General features: G+C 38.0%; 1 protein-coding gene across 1 annotated transcript; it reads right to left on the reverse strand.

The window, feature by feature from the left end:
- Window positions 1-10,973: 10,973 nt before the first annotated feature.
- Window positions 10,974-12,865, reverse strand: Sprr3 (small proline rich protein 3). The gene is made up of 2 exons (XM_047566368.1): window positions 12,844-12,865; window positions 10,974-11,784 (listed from the first exon to the last, which is right to left on the reverse strand). The coding sequence occupies exon 2, from the start codon at window positions 11,763-11,765 to the stop codon at window positions 11,232-11,234; it is 534 nt and encodes a 177-aa protein (XP_047422324.1). The 5' UTR covers window positions 11,766-11,784; window positions 12,844-12,865; the 3' UTR covers window positions 10,974-11,231.
- Between the last annotated feature and the right edge of the window lie 10,931 nt (window positions 12,866-23,796).

Below are 23,796 nucleotides of genomic sequence, written 5' to 3' on the forward strand. Positions count from 1 at the left end.
TGGCATGGCTGATGATGGTCTGGTCTTTTCTCCGCTCACTCTTGGAATGTTGCATGGGGAAAAGTTCAAGAAAGAAGCCTTCTCTGTAAAATCTCATCCCAGGGAAATCAGGGGTTGAAGCCTGGTAAAGATATGACTTCTCCCTATGACAGGCTTTCAAGAGAATTTGATGGAGTGTCTTGAAATGGAAGATCCATTTGCCTGTGTGGTGTTTTGGCCCTACCGGTTTCTGAGGTTCTTCTAACTTTGGAAAATACACCACTGCTGCTGTTGGCCAGACAAAAGAGTTTTCAAAGGAAAAAACTTGGATAGTTACTGTGGAGGTTGATATGGGGGAGAGATCAAACAGAGTAATGGTGGGCAATGGTGAGGTGGACTTTGTAGAAATGTGAAGGGTACTGTCAGGAAGAGTAGGCCTCCAGACAGCAGGAAGGACATGTAACAGGATATGTAGGCAAGGTTACTGCTAGCAGAGCATCTTTCTTGGTACTTAGCAATGTCTGGAAGAAAGAGGTGACTGTGTTGATAAAAGCTTTCTCCTTCAGGGAAAGAAAGAACTGTTCATCTGATGAGCTAGGGCAATGCTTGTTCAATGCATGAAGATAGTTTTTTTTTTTTTTTTTTTTTTTGCACCTAAAACCATCATTATGCCACAGGGTTGTTTTCCCTTCCTTCCCATTTCCTTACCAGAATTTGTGTTTTATTATAAGGGTGCTCCCTTTCTATACCCTATTCAAATAAAATGCATATTTTCTCATGTGGCAAAAGACATTAGCTCAATAAGGGAAAAAATAAGTTGAGGGAGGAAATCCAAATTTTTGAAATTTTGATCACAAGTATTTTTTCTTTTCCTTTTCTTCTATGAAGTTAATTTTAGCTAAACAACCTCTGGTATTGAGGGAAGATCTCTTCCCAGACAATACCCAAATTTAGTTTACTCTTCTTTGAAATCTATATGGGAGAATTCTTTCTCAAATGGAGACTGTCTTGTTCTTGTTCTTTTTAATTTTAATGTCATCTAATTTTCTTTTCCATGAGGATATCAAAATAATCTGTAAAATACAGCAAAACCATAGCATGTAATTTACTTTATTGTTTTATTGGTACATCATAATTATACATAGTAGTGGGATTCATTATGCCATATTCATACAAGCACATAACATAATTTTATCAATTTCATTCCTAGTATCTTCCATTTCCTTCTCCTCCTTCCTCCCTGATTGACTTGCTCTACTGTACTTATCTCCCTGTCATTGTTGCTTTAACTAGTGCCTTATAATTATATGTGTATAATCATATATATCATATATTATATATGTATAAAATCATATATATAGTGTATCAGTTCATATTATATACAATCTGATATATATAGTCTGTTCTAGATTTGGAAATTACACTGTATTTGTATTATATGTGACTTGTATGATATGTGATTTATTGTGGCATATTCTTATATAGACATAGCATACTTTGGTACATTCTCCAGTACTTTCCTATATATCATGTAATTTCTATATCTCCTCTCTACCCATGAGAAAAATCACAGAAACATCAAACATTCCTCTGTTTTCACATTCAAAACTCTGCTTGATTACTCCAAAATAGACATGACTCTAAGAACTCAGGCTCAGCCCTGTGGGGGATTGCATTCAGCACTTATGGTGAGAGATGGAACATTTCAAGATTGAGCAGGGTCAGTTATTTCTCAACCTAAAAGCAAGTCATCTATGATGACAAGTCAAGGCGTTTCAGGTAATGACGTGTCCTGGAACCTCCCTTTTGGAATATGTGCTCAGCAGGAAGGCCCTGTTTAACCTTATCTTTATAATGGATTACTGGTGACAATGGAAAATTTTGAGAATTTTCCAGTTTGAGAAAAGAGGAACTCTTTCAATTTATTTGTTCAATTGATTATTGAATGCCTACAGTGTATCAGGCAAAATTCTAGACTTTGAAAAGTGTCAATGAATAACAAAGATCTTTGAACTTATGAAGCTCACAATCTAGAGGGGAGGATAGAAGTAAATAACAAATAAATATTAAGACTGTGTAAATTATACATTAAATGTGATGGGAAAGGAATCAATTAGGAGCACCAAGCAAGTGAGGGTAATGGTTGTAAGTCCTCTTTGAGATTGTAAAGATTTGAAGAAAGTGAAGGGTTAGCTACTAAGATATCTGGGGGAAGAGCATTCCAGGTAAGAAAATGTCTGATGGGAATGCTGGGGCTGCCTGGAATGTTCTAGCAGCACTGAGGGTAGGTTGGGAAAGGGGCAAGGGCTGAAGGAGAGCAAGTTTGTCTTCTGCTTTTACTCCCTGCTGTCAGCCTTTTTTGGGACATGATGGCATGTTCTCAGGACAAGTTCTTCCATAGACCCTTGTGGGATCTACAGTCTGCAGAAATAATTAGCTCAGAGTAAAGTGCCCAAATGTTACTTGTGTTCCTTGTACTTTCTTGTTTTTCATAATTTCTACTTTACAAATGAAGAGTTACCTATATAAGAGTGAATTAAACTCACATATAAAAGAAGGATCATGTGTTTCTTCTTGATCCAGCAAACTACATAACAAAGAAACCAGTCCTTTCCACCCCTGTCACTATCTGATTTGCAACATTGGAACAGGGATTGGATAGCATCAACAGAAATGGAAAAACAAAACAAAACAAAACAAAACAAAACAAACAAACGAAAGAAAGCAAGAGAGCTAGAATCTGAGCCATAGAAATTCCTAAATCGCCCTATGAAGGCATGTTGAAATCTACCCTCCTACAGGGATGATGGAAATTCTTTCATATAACATTAACTTTGTTGTCTGGAAGGTGGTTTTGGTGTCTGTGGGTTATTCCTTTCTCATTAACCTGTCCAGAAGTGGGTTGGATGCCTTTTCTGTGGCAATGCAAACTTTAGTTCTTCTTGTGATAACAAGACCACTGAGCTACTCAATGTGGTAAACAAAAAATTGTGATTTTTGAAAAAAATATTTTAAAAATAAATTTATGTTTAATATTGTACTACAAGTATATGAGATTGTGATGAAAATGGATAAGCTAATATGAAAGAGACTAAATATTGGGGAAAATATACCCTCGACTACTAGTCATATGACACCTGTTTTATCTTCTTTGTTGCATGGGCCCATAAAAGTACTTAGAGATTCCCACCTAAAATCCTGGCTCAGAACTCACCACAGTTCCTTTCTTTGGTATTTCAGCCAATAGAGTGATCCCATTTCCCTAACCTCCTGGACTGCCTATTATAAAAACATGTGGTGATGACATTGGTTTTGTGTAGATTTGGAATCAAGGACTACCTCTACTCTAGTACTAGACATCGAGTTAGATTCTGCTCCCTTTTTTTTCTAGCACCCCTCTAAATGTTAGGTCATGTTAAAACATTCAGTAAATTTTTTTACCTGTTATTTAAAACACAGACTATTTACCCAATCAACTTGTAGTTATAAAAGAAGTCTCTGGAAAGGTGCAGAGATTTGAAGAGTATTGGCTACTGTTGACTTCTTTTGACAAGCATTGATAGGTTCAAGAAGGAAATGGCCAATGTGTAACTAGAATGAAGAGGAACAGAATATGAAAGTTGGTTAAAGACTGACCCATAAAGACTAACCTTTGCTTCTTGCACTTTAGGATCTTGTTAAGGAAGTCAGTTCCTGAACTGACTTGTTAGAGTGTTGGGCCTATATTTCCTTCTAGTATGTGCAGATTTTCTGGTCTCATACCTAGGTCTTTGATCAACTTTGAGTTGAGTTTTATGCAAGGTGAGAGATAGAGGTTAAATTTCATTCTACTACATATGGATTTCTAGTTTTCCCAGCACCATTTATTAAAATGTCTATCTTTTCTCCAATGTATGTTTTTGGTGCCTTTGTCTAGAATGAGATTACTATTTGTATGGGTTTGTCTCTGTGTCTTCTGTTCCACTGATCTTCATGTCTGTTTTGGTATCAATACCATGCTGTTTTTGTTATTATAGTTCTGTAGTATCATTTGAGGTCTGGTATTATGATGCTTCCTGCTTTACTTTTCATCAAAAATCAACCAGTGGGATGGGATCAAACTAAAAAGCTTCTTTACAGCAAATAAAACAATCAAGAGCAAGAGGAGAGCCTACAGAATGGGAGAAAATCTTTGCCACCCACACCTCAGATAGTTCTTTAATTTCCAGGATATACAAAGAATTTTTAAAAATTAACACCAAAAAAAAAAAAAAAGAAAAAAAGAAAAACACCAAACAAAACAAACCCACAAATAATCCAGTCAATAAATTGGCAAAGGAACTAAACAGACACTTTTCAAAAGAAAAATACGAATGGTCAAGAAATACAGGAAAAAATGTTCAACATTTCTAGCAGTTAGAGAAATGCAAATTAAAACTACATTGAAATCTCATTCCTGTCAGGATGGCAATTTTTTAGAATACAAGTAACAATAAATGTTGGTGAGGATGTGGGGAAAATACTACACCCATGCATTGCTTGTGGGACAACAAATTAGTGCAACCACTCTGGAGAGCAGTATGGAGATTCCTCAGAAAACTAGGAATGGAACCCCCATTCAACCCAGCTCTCCCACTCCTTGGTATACATCCAAAGGATTTAAAGTTAGCATACTACAGTGACATAGTCACATCAATTTTTACAGCAGTACAATTCACAATGGCTAAGCTATGGAGCCAACCTAGAAGCCCCTCAACAGATGAATGGATAAAAAAATATATGGTATATATGCACAATGGAGTATTACTCAGCCATTAAGAAAAAAGACTTCATGACATTTGCCAATAAATGGAAGGATCTGGAGACTATCACGCTAAGTAAAATAAGCCAATCTCCAAAACCCAAAGGTTGAATGTTTTCTCTGATATGTGGAAACTAACCCATGTAAGAGGGCAGGAGGGAGAAAAGAGAGGTTCAGTGGGTTGGACAAAGGAGAATGAAGGGAAGGGAGGGGAATAGGAAAAGGAAAGACAGTAGAATGAATCTGACAAATTTTCCTAATTACATATATGAATACACAACAGTGAATCTCACCATCATGTACATCCAAAAGACTAGGGTCCTAATTAGAATAAAATATATTCCTTGCTTGTATAATTATATCAAAATGGAGTCTACTATCATATGTAACTAAAAAGAATCAATAAAAAGAAAGACTGACCTTGTGTAACAGATGAGACTAAAGATGTAGTCTTCCTACCCATAATGTTTCAGAGAGCATTGGGCGATAGCAGTACATTTAAGCAAAGGAGAACTAGGAAACAGAAGGAAAAAATAAAGCTTGGCTTGAGAATTAGATCGAGGAAAATACTTTGAAAAGAATTATTGCCAATGGAGTTATTGGAAACAAATTGGAAGCTTGCTAAATTATTGATGAAATTGTTTTGTTTTGTTTTTCCCCTAAGAAACCATGGTCCTAGACTATAAAATTCTGTGAGGTTTCAAAGTCTTAAAACCACTGTGGAGGCAGGAAGAGCAGGTTACCTTGTACTGCCCCAGAAGAGGGCATCCAATACACTTCATGAGCAGCTAATGACAAATGAATAACCTCCAGACACCAAGACCACTTTCCAGAGAGTGGAGCTAATGACATATAAAAGAATTTCCATCATCCCTGATAGGAGGGTGAACTTCAACATGACCACTCAGAGAAATTTCAGAATTCTTATGGCTCAGATTCCAGATGTCTCCCCTTTTTCTCTTTTCTTCATGGACATTTCTATTTAGGTTATCCAATCCCTGTTCCACTATTGGAAATTGGAATGTGATGGTTTGGAAAGGACTGGTCACTTTATCTTCTAGTTTGCTGAGCCAAGAGGAACCATATTGAGAGGATATGATGGAGAGGATTGTATGTTACCTGATATTCTGGCCTTTGAAGTAGATCTGGTGACTTTCGTGGACATTGAGTTGTGTTTCAGAGGGCAAAGGTGAATATGTTTATGTATAATCAGATTAAAGCAAATAGAAACTTAGCAACCAGAAGGCTGGACTATAACAGAGCTATGAGAGATTACTAATATCCTTATATTCTCTTTTATTTTGGGGCACATAGTCATGTGTTGTATTGTGGGACCATGTTGTTGACATCTAGCTAATGTTATGTTATCAGAAATGCAGGTTATTACCTCCACATTCCTTAAGAGAAAGTGTTCTTTCTCTTTTACTTCTTTTCCTGCCTACAATGCAGGATACAATGGGTTGAGGGTTATGAGTCATGGAATGGAAAAATGTGAGTTCCACCAATCCACAAAGGACTATGGAATAGATGAAAAATAGAATTCCATTGTATGGAGGCACAGAAGTTGGGGGATTTTTGTTATAGAAGAGAACCTGCCCTGACAAATATAGCTCATGAATAGTATATTTTGCTTGGCTATTGTTTATTTCTTTGTTTTAGTGATAGGATCATTGATTGTTAAAATGTGGTAAAAGATGTCAATTATATTTCATAAAAGTGAGTATAGGAACTATAGTTCAAGTGTTTTCAAACCAAAGTTTTCATTTTAAAGTAATATATACAGGTATAAATGACATGATTAAAGTCTCATCAACTGATTTATAAAAAAGTTCAGTTATTTCTTTCTTTCTTTTTTTTTTTTTTGTGGTGCTGGGGATCGAACCCAGGGCCTTGTGCTTGCAAGGCAAGCACTCTACCAACTGAGCTATCTCCCCAGCCCCCTCAGTTATTTCTTTATTATAATGCATTAGTAAAAATATAAAAAAGCACTACCACTAACTTAACCAAGTAAATACAGAGTGCCTTAGGAAAAAAAATTAATGAAAACCATGTGAATTAAAAAAAGTGAAACCGACATTATTACCTCATGCAAGACTGCATGACCGATGTGATCCTACAGTATGTATAATCAGAAAAATGAGATATTACACTCCATTTATGTATGATCTATCAAAATGAATAAATGCATTCTACTGTCAAAAAATATAGCTATGTATTCCCTCAGTTTCTGGTTTCATTCCCCATGTTTAAATATCTGACCCACTGGAATTAATTTTGATTTAAAGTACAAAGTAGGGGTCCACCCTTTTCCCCAGATGACTGCCCAGTTATCTCAAGGCCTGTTACTGAATGATCAGTCTTCACCCCCACGATTTGAAACACTACCTCCATTACACACAAGCTGTGGAATTTCAGTCTGTGGCATTGATCCAACTGCATGTGCCAGTAGCATTACCACATCGTTTTTCTTATGCGTTTCAATATCTGGTGCTTATTTTCCCCCAATTTCTTAACACTTAAAAAAATTGGTTTCCTACTTTGCTTTGTTCATTTTTAATTGAACTTTTGTTGTTGTTGTTTTATGGTGCTGGGTCTTGAGCACAGGGCCTTGCACAGATGAGCCCAGCTCTGTCACTGAGCTCTGTCTCCAGTCCCTTCAGCTGAACTTGGCAATGAGCTGCTTTTAGTAAATAATACTGCTGACATCTTGGTGAGATCCCTTTTCATTGGAAATAAAGTTAAAAAGAGCTGAATAAAAAGTAATTGTAGGAAATAAAACTTCAACTTATAAGAAAAATATACTATTCATAATTACACTTTATGTCCCATAGTCCTAACATTTTTTATCAAATTTCTTGTGATTTTTAACATCAGAAACTGGTGTTGGGTCTTCTCTTCCTAATCCTCTGTCATCTTTATGGAATTTAGATGAGAAGGGGACAGGTTCATATTTGGAAGCCTCTCAGGTTTGGGAAAGATAACCTGTCTCATGTTTCTCCTGGTCTTCTAGAAGATACAGGACTCCTCTTTGTGAGGGTGTTGCAGGTATAGCTAGGAAAGAATAGGTGGTTTTTGCTCTCATGAGCACTGTTGCTTAAGATGTGTGGGGAGGTGAACAAGGTTGGGGAAGGATCAGGCTCAAGGCATTCCCAAGACAGGAGTGGGCTGTGTTCAGGAAATGTAGTGCAGATGTCCTCAAATTCACTGCAACCTTCAGTGAAGGCATAAGCCCCTCAACATCTCTGTAGATATGAACTTACTCCTACCACCTGGCAGAGCATAGGTGAAGCTCCAAGTCTACAGAGAAGCCCTGAATGAGACAGAAATTTCTTGCCCTGTAGATGTGAGAGTCCAGAGAACTCAGATGTGACTGCAGGAATCTTGATGAGTGCATGGTGTGGCAAGTGCCAGGCAGTTTGATATAAGCTGCAGCATATTTGGTCAGTTTCCCAGATTGGTCAACTGGTTCTTGGGAAGTATGTGAAGTGGTAGGGGGTCAGATAGGAGATTAGATAAAGATAGAGCATAAAAAAGAATAGAAAAGAGAAGTTAGAATTAGAAAAATTAATTGGGGGCTAACAAAGAATAGTTTGGGAAAGTGGTTGACCTGGATCCATTTTGAGACTTATTTCAGTTGGAAATATGGAAGACTATGAAAGTAAAGGAAACTTACTTAATAACCAGTTTTTATCTGAACCAGAAAATAAATTTTTCCCCCAACAACTATTGAAGTCATGGCTGCAGTAGGAAGAAGAAATGAAGGTGTAGAAAACAAGAAAGCATCATTAAGAAAAGCAAAATGTGCTTTTTTTTTTTTTTAATCCGCACAAGTTAAGATCAGCAATTAGCATATGGACCTGAAATTTGCCAAACTGCAATTTGTATAATTTGGATTTCAAGTTCTTCTCACAAAAGCAGTCCTCTGCTTTCTAAATGGCTAGCCCAGTGGGGGTCATCACAATTCTTCCAAGTCAAGAAGGGCTGAGGGAAAAGTAGAAGCTGAAGCAGGAAGTGGACAACTAACCATTTAACACTTAACTGGCATCAGTTGTCAGTCAGATGGCAAGACTGGCAGCCCTCGGGCTTCTGGGGCGAGTTGGTGTTGGAGTACCCCAGGATCCTTAACAGAAGAGTAGGAATCCTGATGAGGACATGTAGGGAAGATAGACACCATGGTCTACCTCAATAAGGAAGCAGGCCACCACCCTTAGACGGCTCATATAGGATCTGTGCACAACCTTAGGAATGCTTTTGATGGGCAAATATATTTTTCTCCTACCTCAGCAACATCTTGTCTGACTTCTGTTATGTTAAATATGATAATAAAATTTATAAAAATAAATGTGGGATAGCATCATATAGTACACATTGTTGTGGAAAAAGAGAGCTATTAAAATAGTTATTAAATAGAGCTATTAAAATGAGCATTCACAAAAAGCAGATAAAAGCGACCACTGTTTACATTTTGCTTAATTTAATATCAGGTTTTTCTTCATCTTCCACAAACCTGCATGCAAACGTGGATTTTAACAAAGATGCATAACATGTAATTGGAATCAATACTGCAGGATTGTATACTTGATGTTTAAAATGGTAAATTTTGAGTTACATATATTTTCCACAATAAAAAATGTATTTTAAAAAGAAACCCCAAATAATAAGAGCAATGGAAGCGCATTATTTTACATCCACAGGAGCTGTGTATCATAAAGCCCATTTCCCCACACAGAATTAGCCTATTTCATTGTGATCAGTCTTGGAGTCATCTCTAGACTTTTCCACCACTGAACTCAGCAATTCATGTGAAGCTACCTTGACAGGTATCTACCTAACATGCAAGGGACGTCATTCTCTCCTGCCAGTTTGACAACTACTCATCACCTTGTAATGATTTGTTGGATGATTTTTATCTTAGAGTTTCCAAATATCTCTGAACTCTTGCCAAACCTAACCAAAGCACTTGTGTGTCATGCAGGTCCTTACTCCCTGCCACCTGCCTTAGACCTCTTTGGTATTATGAACTATTCAACTAGTGATTCCTGGAGTCCTTCTGAAATTTCACATTGTTTTTTTCTGCTTCTGGAAACATTTCTCCAGTATCCCAGAATGGCTCCACATAGATCCATGCACCTGCTGCTCATCTCTGAAATCAAGAAGACCCAACTGTAGGAGAAAGTGAGGGTCTGAGATTCTAGGGAACTAGGCTCTGGATGTGATACAGAAACATAATTTCTCTGTTATCTTAATTAACTTTTGGGATATATTTGAAAAATTGAAGGTGCTCTTAAAGCACTCCTTTCACTCCTGAGTTTATAGCATGTGATCTGTTCTTTTGCATGTTTGTTTGCCTCACTTGGGTTTCATTTTCCCTCCCTTCACTAGTTAAAACTCACCTCTTGTTTGAAATCACTGGATAAAACAGCTTATGTGGGTTATTCTGTGGGAAAGAGAAAAAGAGGAATGGGGGGATAAAGAGAGAGGAAGTTTGTATCATGTGCACATTTGTATGCGAAGAACACAAGTACCATAACTAGTAGAGAAAATTGCAAATTCTCCAAGGAGAAGTACAGTGAATCTTCTTTGCCCCATGCTGGTCCAGTCACAGGACCATGCATGGGGTGGGGACCCAGCAAAAGGCAACATTGCTTGAGCCAGTGAGGGCAGAATTTGTGTAGGTGATTATGTAAGTGTGTAGAAAGGTACAATGAATATGTCTCTGTGACAACATGTCAATGAGTATGTGTCCTGGAAAGGAAATAAGAGAGAAGAAAAACAATATGAGGTTTAAGCAAGAAGGAATAATGTATTCTTGGAGTGAAGAGAAGACTTACAGGTGGAATACTGAGGATGAGGAGTGGCTTGAGACAGACATCATGGAACTCAGATGTGACTCAGTCCAGCATAAGAAGAGAGTCTTGTTCTACTTATGGCTGCCCAAAGTGACAGGCTCTGGCTGTCATTGCACAATACCCTGCTGCTATCCCTGAAATGCCCTCTGAATGTGTCTCCACAGCCTCACAGAAGTACACAGTTCCAGGATTAAATAAATGATACATAAGCTACCCCCTCCCTGTCCATGCATCCTTACTCACAATGGGAGACCAAGAAAGGGGGGAGATTTAGCCATTGACACACAGCCAAGAGTGGAGGTAAAAGTAATTTAATGGGACAGAGCAGAAACACACATTTTTTTCCATCCAGAATTCCTCTTCAAATGATCTTTGAGCAACTGGAGAAAACACAGACACTAAGACCTTCTGTTTACTTCAGAAACTTAGAGTACTTCTCAGACTGTGTATAAGGGAAGAATTTATAATACATACTTTTAGGATATGATTAAGACAGAGACAATGACTCAGGGTTTCGTTGTATTGATTACAAAGTCTACAGACAATTAAGACACAGAAGCAGATGGAAAGAAGGTGTTCATCAGATCGTGGTCAGCTCCTGATGGGCCTGGCTGTGGACTGCATCACTTCTGCTTGGTCTTCTGCTGAGCTGGGCCTGCAGTGACTTTTGAGGGGGAAGGCTCAGGAACCTTGGTGTAGCCTGGCTGAGGGACATTGGTGTAGCCTGGCTGAGGGACCGCAGTGCAACCTGGCTGAGGGACACTGGTGTAGCCTGGCTGAGGGGCCACAGTGCAGCTGGGCTGAGGAACCACAGTGCAGCCTGGTTGAGGGACCACAGTGGAACCTGGCTGAGGGACCTTGGTGTAGCCTGGTTGAGGAACCACAGTGGATCCTGGCTGAGGGACCACAGTGGAACCTGGCTGGGGGACCACAGTGCAGCCTGGTTGAGGAACCACAGTGGAGCCTGGCTGAGTGACCTTGGTGCAGCCTGGCTCTGGAGTCTTGGTATTCCCAGGTTGAGGAACATTGGGGTGGCATGGCTCCGTGATTATGGGAACAAGTGGTCCTTGAGGTGGAGGCTGGGAGGGTTGCTTCACTTGCTGCTCTTGAAGTTGAGGGGGTGGGACAAAGGGCTGCTTCTGCTGGTAGGAACTCATGCTTCCGAGGAGGCTGAACCTACAGGCAGAAAAGCTGACTTAGTTTGGAGAAGCAAGGAAGAAACTCCTTGATTTGATGACAAATCTCTTTCATTGCACATCCCTTCATAAGTAAAAGATTCCTTTTTATTTCTTTCTGTTCCTGTGAATTTGAGATCATAGGAGGCTTTATGATCCCTGCACACTTTCAAGGTAAAAGGTAAAGGTGATCTGTTGAGTGTCATGTGAGTGGAACCCTTCGCTTCCTCTCTACCTAGTGCATCCAGAAATCACACAACACAGACACTGAACACAAACCACTCAATAAAAGAGCAGGTTCCTAGGACTGACATAGGCCCCAGGTTTTCAAAAGTTTGGAAAGATGGTAGAGCAAAAAGTTCCCACTCGTTCATCTGATAGAGTGCCTTAGTTCTCATAGGGCAACTCTGCATGAACCTTCTCCTGGGCCTACAAAAGCCCTCTGGGAGCCTCTGTTTACACTGTCCCCTCTGCAGGTGGTTTCTGGAAGGCTTCCCTCTGCCTCACTGCTTGTCCTCATGTGCTCACCACCCTGGCTCTCCTCCTCAGACCTCTTCCAGATTCTAAGTCAACCTCCTCATTTTACCCCACCAGGGCCCATCTTCCCTTTTTCTACAATCACTTCTATAATTGTATATTAGTAAATTATTCACATGGATTATATTCTCTGATGGGTTATAGAATTGTGAAGCAAAGAATTTAACTTTCAAGCATTAGAATTGCATAAAGCGTCTACGGCCATACCACCCTGAACGCGCCTGATCTCGTCTGAAATTGCATAAAGCTGCACATTTGACACTGAAAATCCTCTATAAAATTAGAGGGACAATTAAAATATCACTGAAAGTGTTACTAACAACCTTTACAGAAATCACTTCCATCTTTAGATCCCCAGTCCACAGCTGTAGTCTTAGGGGAAAGTTAAAAACATCTACATTAGCACCCTTAAGTACAAACTGCTTTTTCATTTAAAATAACCTTTCCTTAGAATGTCAAAAAGTCCCAGTGAAAATAAAATACCATGGGGTAAATGTTAAGAATTTCAAATGGGGAGTCTTACCTGAGAATGTTGAGCTCTCTGGTCTCTCTGGTCTGGTGTGTGAAGTCTCTGGCCAGCTAGATTTTTATACAGAAAATGAGCCCTGCCTTAAGGAAATGAGTTTTTGGAGAGCCGCTCTGCCTTCATTCCAGCTTTTGTGATGAAAATCTTCAGCTTAACATTTTTTCATACTTACTGTCTGACAATGATGTCACCTGGGCCTGTCCCCACAGTCCACCCTTTATGGTATAGTTGCTGTGGACAACAGGTTTCTTGGGGGGCGATGGATTAAATCAGGAGGAAGTACAGGACTACTTGGACCAGAAACAACCATGCTTCTTTATTAAGAACCTAATTTACTCAAATTAATCCTGTTTAGCATTTTAGTACTTGCAATTGATATGGAGATGAATAAGAGGCCTTTCTGGTTCTTCTGGGAGCTCATAGGGAAGGTGGTAATAGATAAATCATTTGTCAGTGGGCTCAGGTCTGGGAGGGGAAATAAAAGGCTCAAATGCCTGCCTTGGAAATGAGTTGTCTTCACTCTGGTGGAAACCATAAAGATGACACATTGCACATTGGCTGTTTTTTTTTTTTTTTGGTACTGGAGATTCAAACCAGAGCTTTACCACTGAGCTACATCCCCAACCCTTTTTATTTTTCATTTTGAGACACGGTATCTCTAAGTGGCTGAAAGTATCCCTCAGGGCTGAGGTTGACCTCGAACTTGGGATTCTCCTGCATGAGCTTCCCAAGTTGCTGGTGGTAGAGGAATGTACCACTGTGCCTGGCTGTTCATGTTGACTTTTTTGAACCTTAAAATTAAAAATATTTTGATTGACATGTAGTAATAGTGCATAACTATGAGGTACAATGTGATATTGTGATTCGTGTATACATTAGGTGAAACTCAAATCAGAGCCTGTCACCTTAAGCTTTTATCATTTATGACAAAAAAATATTAAAAATTCTCTCTTCTAGTTGTTTTTGAAATGCTATGCATTATTGTTAATTATATTCACCTTATGGTGCCACAAACACCAGAAACTTATTCAGCTTGTATAACTACTGTATTATACCCATAGACCAATCTCTGTCAACCCATTCTCCCTCCCCAGCATCTAGTAACTACTGTTCTCTCAACTTCCATGAAGGTGTCTTCATTTTAGATCCCACACAGGAGTGAGATCATGTGATGTTTGTCTCTCTTTGCCTGACTTGCTTCACTTACCATAATAATCTGTAGTTCCATCCATGTTGTCTCAACTAACAAGGTTTCATACATTTTTATGGCCATATAGTATCCTGTTGTGAAAAAAGTCCTCGTTTTCTTCATTCATTCATCTATTGATGGATATTTAGATCGATTTCATATCCTGGCTACTGTAAATAATGTTGCAATAAACACTGGAGTGCAGGTATCTCTTCAACATGCTGATTTTTTTTCCTTTGTGTATGTACCCAGTAGTGGGATTGAAGGGTAATGGATAATTATATGTTTAGCTTTATGGGGGAAATTGGACATTATGTCCATAATGTCTGTACTAATTTACATTCCCACCAACAGGGATAAGAGTTCCCCCTTCATCACACCCTTGATTAATTAATTAATTAATTAAGCATTAATTCTTCTAATCCATGATTATGAGGTATCTTTTCATTTATTTGTATTCTCTTCAATTTTTTTTTATCAGTGTTTTATAGTTTTCATTGTAAAGATATTTGGCCTCCTTGGTTAAATTTACTGCAGGGTATTTCTTTTTGTGGGTATTGTAAATGGGATAATTATCAATTTCTTTTTCAGATAATGTCCCATTAGCATGTAGAAATGCTGTATTGATTTTTGTGTGTCCTGGGACATTATTAAATTCACCTATAAACTCCAGCATATGTGTGTGTGTGTGTGTGTGTGTGTGTGTGTGTGTGTGTTAAGTCCACAGGATTTTCTGTGTACAAAATCATGTCATCTGCAAACAAGGGCAGTTTAACTTTCTCTTTTTCAACGTGGATGCCCTTTATTTACTTCTCTTGACTAACTGCCTTGGTTTGAACTCCTAATAGTGTTGTGTTGTGTAAAATTGGTGAAGTTGGGTATCCTTACCCTGTTCTAAATTGTAGAGGAAGAGCTTTCAGTCCTTCTCCATTCTGTATGCTGTTAGCTGTTGGTTTGTCTTTTATGGCCTTAATTTGTGTAGAGATACATTTCTACAATACTTGATTTGTTGAGAATTCTTATTATTAAGTGATATTGAATCTTATCAAATGCTTTTTCTGCATCTATTGAAATGATCCTGTTTTTGTTCTTGATCCTGTTAATGTAATGTATTAGAGTCATTGATTTGCAGACATTGGATGATCTTTACATCCCTGGAATGAATCCTACTTAATCATTATTTATTCAATGTGCTATTAAATTCAGTTCGTTAGGATTTTATTGAGGATTTTTGCATCTATGTCCATCAGGAATATTGACCTATGGTTTTTGGTATTGTTGTGCTCTTATCTGGTTTGGGTATCAGGGTAATGCTTGCTTTGTAGAATGAATTTGGAAGATGTTTTAATAGTTTGATTATAGCTGGGTTTAGTTCTTCTTTAAATGCTTAGTAGAATTTAGCAGTGAAGTCATCAGGTCCTGGATTTTTATTTGATGGAAGATTTTTTTTGTTTCTATTGACTTTATCTCATTGCTCATTATTGGGTCTACTTAGGTTTTCTTTCTTCATGAATCAATTTTGGAAGGTTGTAGGTGTCCAGGAATTTATTCTTTTCTTCTAGTTTTTTCAATTTGAGGAATGTAGTTGTTTATAATTGTAATGTTTTCATTTTCATCTCCAGTTTTATATAAGTCCCACCTCTCTCTCTCTTTTTCTTAGCTTGACTAGCCAAATGTTTGTTGATTTTGTCTTTTCAAAAAAACAATTCTTGGTTTCATTCATCTTTTGACTCGCTTTTAAATTTCTATTTCATTTATTTCTGCTCTGCTCTTAATTATTTCCTTCATTCTCTTGTTTTGGTTTAGTTTTTTCCTTATTTTTCTAGTTCCTCAATGTCTAATGTTAAGCTGTTCATTTGAGACCTTCCTTCTTAAAACTGCTTTTGCTGTATTCTATGAGTTTCAGTAAGTTGTATTTCCATTTTCAATTAACTCAAAAAAAAAAACTTTTTTACATTTCTTCATTGACCTATTGGTTTCTTAAGAGCATATTATTTAATTTTCATATATTTATACAATTTCCAGAGTACCCCCTGAGATTAATTACATGGATTAGGACTGATGAATCAACTGCTCAATAAAAATGCAAGCTGAGATTTTCCTCCCTCTGAGACTGAAGCAAACATTGATTGAGCTCCTGGGAGTGGCAGAACCAGTGCCTGCCTTTTGTCATGATTTTCGACTTTGGTTGTGTCTCAGCCTGGACTGGGCCTGGAGGTGGTTTGTGAGTCTGCAGGAAATGCTGTTTAGACTCCAGATGTGGCCGATTAGTTGTTGAAATTCATTGTGAGGGTCTTCCCTTGCCCAGGCTGGGCCCAGAGACTGGAAATCTAAGAACTCCAGCCAAGAAGTACTTCCTATCTCTTCTGGGAGTAACCATATTGGCTTTATGGTGGGCTATGCTATTGGTATCTCTGGTCCAGTGCAGCCACTGGCAGAAATACTGTAATTTCACTGAAATCTACATACTGGTCTCTGTGAGCTCTGTCTGCTTGCTTATCTGGGCTTAGGTGGTCTAGCCATTCAGTCTCCTCCTATATTCTTCTTGAGCTGAGAAGAGAACTGGCTTTCTGGAAAGCATCTCAGAGTGCTAGAGAAGCTGAAGGTTGGCTTTCCCTGTGCTCTCTACTCTCTGTGAGAGCTGTGGATTCTGGAAATTTCTCTCTTGGTGGTGATGTCCTGACTTGGTAGAAAAGAAGGGATGATATCCAAGATATACCAGATCTCTTATAATTTTAAAGCAGACTTTTATTCAGTTATGTAAAACATGTAGATGACACAGTCTTATTCCCCAATTTTTGGGTTTTCACCAAGATGTTATTGTTTGTGTATAGTAGCTAGTTTATCTTTCTAAAGGGAGAGTAAAGACTGGGTTCTCTTATTTAACTGTCTTGGTGATATTCTTCAAATGACATGTTGACCTGGGGTAGTATATGTCCTTAAAGAGGGACAGTCAGGATTAAGCAGATTTGCCCAACATGATGGCACTGTCCTGAAGACCCTGGCTTTCATGACATCTTTCTTCTCTGGGGTGAACAGAATCTAGAGAACTCTGATTCTCTGAGTTCATATAGCATCCATTTTCTCTCATTACCAAAAGATGAACCTGAGGTTACTTACTCAGAGTTGCCCTGACTATAATCTCTTATTAGCTGTGTGTGGCCCTTAGGAAATCCAAACGTCCTTCAGAGTCAGGTTTGTGGAGGGTTTCTCCTTCCCACTGCTCAAGCACTGTGTCACCACTCATGAACATGATGACCCACACCCAACCACCACCATCAGCTCCTTCCTCGGTTTCCCAAACCCAGCAGTTGTGCTTCAGCCTCTTACACTGCCTGGTTATAGTAGATTCTCAGTCAATAGGCAATTATTTTTCTCAATAGACCTATAGGTTCATGGAAGAGAAGGAGAAGAAAAGAGAGAAGAGGGAGGGAGGAAGAAATGAAGGAACAAAGGAGAGAGAGAACTATAAGACAGCTTCTTGAAAATGATTCACTGTCTTATGACAAATTTATGTATGAGTTGAGAAGGAGCAGAGGCTTCCACTGCATTCCCCACCCATCTCCTCCTTCTCTGTTAGTGTCTGAGAAGCCACCTCCCTCTGGGGTGGTGACAGGTTCTCTGTCACACCTCAGCTCTAGTCTCTAGTATCATAATATCTCTCCTTTGGGATTGGGTCCTTCTCTCTTTCCTCCTCAAAACCACCTCTCAGTAGCCACAGACACAGGGAGCTACTCTACCTGCGTTCTTATGACCAGGGGAGCCTGCTTCCTGCACCTCTGTCCTCCCTTAAAACTAATTTGTCTCCACAGCCTGGCTGACCTGATACTCAACTTGCAATAAGGGTCTGCCTTGTGTTCACCCCTGATTCATGGTCTTGGTTCTAGAAGTAACTCCTTTTTTACTTCCTATGTCCCTTCCCTGGGTGAACACTCTCCTGCCCTTCCCTCATGGTGCCTCATTCACCCCAACACAAGCCTTGTGCCATCAGGGTCTTGAACTCCTAACTTTGCCTCCACCCTGTCATTCCTGTTTGTTTGGTCAGGCACACTCAGTGGCTGAGTGTTAAGGCTCTTTCTGTCCTTCCAAGAAGCTTTGTTTCTTCATGTGCATTGTTGGGTGTGCCCATGAATCTGGTCTCAGTTTCAGAAAGGATAAGTCCATTGGTTTCTAAAGGTGAGTTCCACATCCTCAGGGACATTAGTTTTTCCCATTGATTCCCTTTTCTAGTTGCAGGTAGCTTTGCTTTGTTCTGATTTCTTCAAGAGGAGGTATTTTCTATGAATGACTAAAAGGAAAGCAAATATATATTTTATAATCAAAAATAGTGGACTGGGGCTGGGGTTGTGGCTCAGTGGTAGAGCACTTGCCTAGCATGTGTGAGGCACTGGGTTCAATTCTCAGCACCACATATAAATTGGTTGATTAAATAAAGGTCCACCAACAACTAAAAAAATTTAAAAAAAAATAGTGGACTGTGGCAAGCTTTGAAGGATCAACACTATTTGTGTTCTCTTCCTTTTTCTTGGCGCAGCATATTTTCCAAACTCCAGTACATTTAGATGGGATCATGGAATAGTCATTCAAATGTGAACAGAAGTGATGAAAATCACATCTGGGTTCAACTGAGTAGGAAGGAGTTTTCCTTCACCTTACCCAAATTTCCCAGGTTCACACTGCAGTGAGGAACAGGCCCTAGAGGATGATAGAAATCACTGGGGTCAGAATCTTGTGTCCCTGGGTGAAATAGCACTTCCTAATAGCCTAAATTCAGTTATGATATTTGCATAAACTAAACTTTTATTCTAAATCAGTGAAATCTTGGGATTTTTAAATTGAATCATTTCATTTATCTGACTGCAACTAATGTATAAAGCACTATCATTTATTATTTTTAATATATAATCATTTTCCTATGGCAATGATTGCTTATAATCATTATAAAATCTTAAATAAGTAAACCAGAAAGATTCATTTGAAAGTTGGCATTTTTCTAAGACATTTTTATATGTCTTACATAATATTAGTTGAAATTTTGCATTAGGATAGTACAAATAAAATACCAATATATTTAGTAATTACACAGAAAAATACAATGTTTATAAAATCTTATTTATGAACCTACATAATTCTACAGAATATGTTTATATTTCTCTCTAAGAAGATTCCTGACTCACTTTTCACATAAATTCTATGAAATATTCCTCTTCCTTTTAATTCCTGCTTAACACTCACTCCATTTTATTAACACATATTAATTGTACATTTTAATGGAGTCTAGGGTAGTGTTTCCAAACATGCATATGCCATGCATTGAGCATATACAACTACCTTTCTTTTACCCTAACCTTGGCCCTGCCTCCCCATCCAGCACCCCTCCCTTTCAGCTGATATTTTTTTAGTAGCCGCATGTAAGAGAAAACATGAGGAACTTGTCTTGCTGTATCTGACTTATTTGGCTTAACATGATTTCCTCCAGTCATTCATTTTGGTGCAAATGACAGGATTTTATTTTTCTTTATGGCTGAATAATATTTCATTGTGTTTGTTTACCACATGCTCATTTCTTTCTTTTTCTTTTTATTTGTTTGTTTTTTGGAAGTACTGGGAATCAAACTCTACCATTGAGCTATATACCCAGTGCATTTATAATTTTTTTAATGTCAAAACTGTGCACATGCATAGATTGAGCTTTATTTTTCAACAGAGATCAGACAATATTACATAAAAAAATACTAGTATGGAGACAATCTGTTTTTAAAAGAATGTAGACATTCTATGGAAAACATAAAACAAAGATAAAATATAATCTGGAATGGATTCTATGATGCTTAATTATTTGTGATATCAAATATTTGTATGCACTTGGAAATGAAAGTGTTGTGGAGGAAATTATGGTTCAGTTCAATACTTTTAACATAAACTATGAGAATTAAAGTATTTGGACAAGAGATGCTTCAGTGTTCACACTGTACTGAAGAAAGAAGTAAAAACTAGAACTCTCCATGTCTTCATTTCCGTTTCCTAAAGGTACCATTACTAGTAGTTTCTTCTCTTTATATATTTATACACACCTTTTCCCACTTCTTCAAATGTGAATACAGATTGAATTATAGCATACAACTGCAGTATAAGTGCTTCTTGACATACTTCTTAACACTTAGTATCTATTCTAATTTTTTTTTTTTTAATTTTGAGACAGGGTCTTACTAAATCGATGGAGCTGGTCTTGAACTTGCAATACTCCTGCATCTGCATCCTAAATAGCTGGGATTATAAGTGTGCATCATGGTGCCCCTTTAGATTCTTTTTAATATTTAACAATTAGTAATAATGCTGTAATGAGTAACTTAACACACAAGTCATTTCTGTGTTTAATATAAATTAATAGAAAAAGAATTGCTTAATTGCTGGTGGGAATGCAAATTGGTGAACCACTCTGGAAAGCAGTATGTAGATTCTTCAGAAAACCTGGAATGGAACCACCATTTGACCCAGTTATCCCACTCCTTGTTTTATACCCAAAGGGGTTAAAATCAGCATACTACAATGACACAGCCTCATCAATGTTTATAGCAGCTCAGTTCACAGTAGTTTAACTATGGAACCAACCTACATGCCCTTCAGCAGATGAATGGATAAAGAAACTGTGATATATATATATATATATATATATATATATACACACACACACACACACATACATACGATGGAATATTACTCAGCTTTAAAGAAGAATGAAATTCTGGCATTTGCTGGTAAATAGATGGAATTAGATAATATTATGCTAAGTGAAACAAGCCAAACCCAAAAAACCAACCGCTGAACATTTTCTTTGCTATGCAGAAGGTAATTCACAATAAGGAGGGGTGCTAGGGAAGAATAAAGTTACTTTATATTAGGTAGAGGAGAGTGAAGGGAGGGGAAGGAGTATGGGGGTAGGAAGGATAGTAGAGTGAAACACACATTATTACCTCATGTACATATATGACTGCATGACTGATGTGATCCTACAATATGTATAGTCAGAAAAATGAGATTACACTCCATTTATGTGTGATCTATCAAAATGTATAAATGCATTCTACTGTCATGTGCAACTTATTAGAACAAATAGAACAAAATAAAAGAACTGTTCAGTCAAAGGGTATGTGCATGTTCTTTTTTATTTTTGGTACTGGGGTTTTAACCCGGGGCACTTTAGCACCGAGTCACTTCCCCAGATCATTTTCACTTCTTATTTTGATTCAGGGTCTGAGTTATTTTGATACAAGTCCCTAAGTTTCCTAGGGTCTTGCTAAGTTGCTGAGGCTTGTCTGGAACTTGCAATCATCCTGCCTCAGCCTCCTGAGTTGCTAGGATCACAAGTGTGTGCCCCCATGCCTATCATACTTGCCATATTTTCTTAATCCATTCATCTGTGAATATGTACCTAGGCTGTATCATGGCTTCTGTGAATAATGCCACAATAAACATGGGCACGAAGATATCTCTTTTCGATTCTGAGTTCATTTCCTTTGAATATATACTCAGGAGAGAGAGCGCTGGATTTTATGTTAGTTCTATTTTTAGTCTTTTGGGAAACCTCCATGTGGTTCTGCAGAGTGACTTTCATTCTCACACTGTATAAAAATTCCTATTTCTCCACATCCTTGACAGCATTTGTTTTGTTTACTTTTTAAAAATAAAAGTTATGTTATAATTTATCAGCTGCAATTTTTTATTGGTTCGTTTTAGTTATACATGACAGTTGAATCCATTTTGGTAAAATCATACAAGCATGGAATAGATCTTATTCTAATTAGGACACCATTCTTGTGGAAGTACACCATGGTGGGATTCACTGTGGTGTATTCATTTAGGTACATAGGAAGCATGTCAGAGTCTTTCAACTGCCTTTCCTTTTCCTAGCCTCTCCTTCTATTCATTCCTCTTTGTCTAAACTACTGAATTTTTATTCTCTGTCCCCCTGTCCCTACTGTGGGTACATATTCTAAGACTTCATACATCCATTAACATAGATATTATTAATATTATTTTATGAAATATAAATTACTAAATATTTCCATTTTATATGTTGTACACTAATATAAAATTTTTCATTTAGTTGCAACTAAAATTATTTAAGAAATAGAAAACCCATTTTAAACATGTTAATCCTCAATCATTCATAATCCTTCCGGTTTATCTAACTCATGTAAGAATTTTTTAATCAACTACAAAAAAATCACTACCTTTAGCAAATGGGTGAAAATTAAAGTTAAAAACAGTTATGCTTTGAGTATGATAAATGATTTACTTTTAAAAGTCTATGATTACAGGGACTTGGAAAAAAATGTATTGGGGGCAGACACATGTCATTGAATATGAATTGGTAGGAATGTTCTTTTTCACCCATTCACTCAAGGATTCAATGTCCTGGTCCTGTATGGTTCCATCACCTTCCGGGGTCTCCCTCCACTTCACACTACCGTGTGAACCTAGGAAAAGTCTGTTTGTGAGGGATGAAAACTTGCTCCTGGGGCTCAGAGATGATATTCATCACTCCTGGCCACATTCCATAGGGTAGAGCGCATTTCTGTTACATTATCCAACTGTATTGACTCTGGACATGTAAACCATGCTTGTTCCCAGGAGAGGTTAGAAAACACAGATAACTATGATCCTTCAAGGCCGGCCACAGTCCACTTTTTTGTTCATTAAGAATATTTTCTCCCCTTTTTACATTCAAATAGAATACCTTATAAAGAAGTCAGCAAATGGGGATTAAATCATTTTCATCCACTTCCTACTGTCCAGGATCTATGAGTGATGTATGGTCTTTTCCAGATCCTCAATGACCAGGCCTTCGTGGATCAAAAACATTTTGATATAAAAAAAGACAAACTACCAGGTGCAGTGGCACTTGCCTATAATCCAAGTGGCTCGGGAGGCTGAGGCAGGAAGATCACAAGTTCAAAGTCAGTCTCAGAAACTTAGTAAGGCCCTAAGCAACTTAGCAAGACTCTGTCTCTAAACAAATATTTGAAAAGGGGGTTAGGGAGGTGGCTTAGTGGTTGAGCACCCCTGGTTTCCATCCTTGGTACCAAAAAAGAAAAAAGAAAAAAGATAAGAAAAGACAAACTATCATTGTCTCATTGCAAATGCCACACACCATGGTGGAACAATGCAGGAAACTTTAGTAAGAACTTCCCTGAGGACAGAGGAAAAATAAGAGTCAATCAGAAATCCCAACTACCTTGTGTTTTGAAGCCCACCTTCCCCTTGATTCTTCTCCCCAGCAGGCACTCCCTGGTCCTCTTTCACTATGCCCTAAGTCTAGAGATTCCTCTCTGCTCATTAACCTCCATGACCATACTTGCATGCTTAAGGATATTAAGAGAACCCTTAACCAGAAAGTACTCCTTTCATATATGTGTGTGTGTGTATGTGTGTGTGTGTGTGTGTGTACAGACTGAATTTTGATTCATTGTATACAAATGAGGTGTGACTTTTCATTTCTATGGTTGTACACAATGTAGATTCACACCATTCATGTAATCATACATATACATAGGGTAATACTGTTTCATTCTACTATCTTTCTTTCCCATACCCCCTCTTGCCCCATTTTACTCAACACAATCCAAAGTTCCTCCATTCTTCTCTTGTCCCCCCTCCCCCCATTATGTATCATCATCCACTTATCAGAGAAAACATTTAGCTTTTGGTGTTTTGGGTTTGGCTTATTTCACTTAGCATGGTGTTCTTCAACTCCATCT

Source organism: Sciurus carolinensis, chromosome 1 (assembly GCF_902686445.1).
Source record: "Sciurus carolinensis chromosome 1, mSciCar1.2, whole genome shotgun sequence".
Taxonomy (NCBI): Eukaryota; Metazoa; Chordata; class Mammalia; order Rodentia; family Sciuridae; genus Sciurus; species Sciurus carolinensis.

Excerpts from the sequence above, each read along its gene's own strand:
- Sprr3 (XM_047566368.1), bottom strand. The coding sequence starts at position 11,765 with ATGAGTTCCTACCAGCAGAAGCAGCCCTTTGTCCCACCCCCTCAACTT.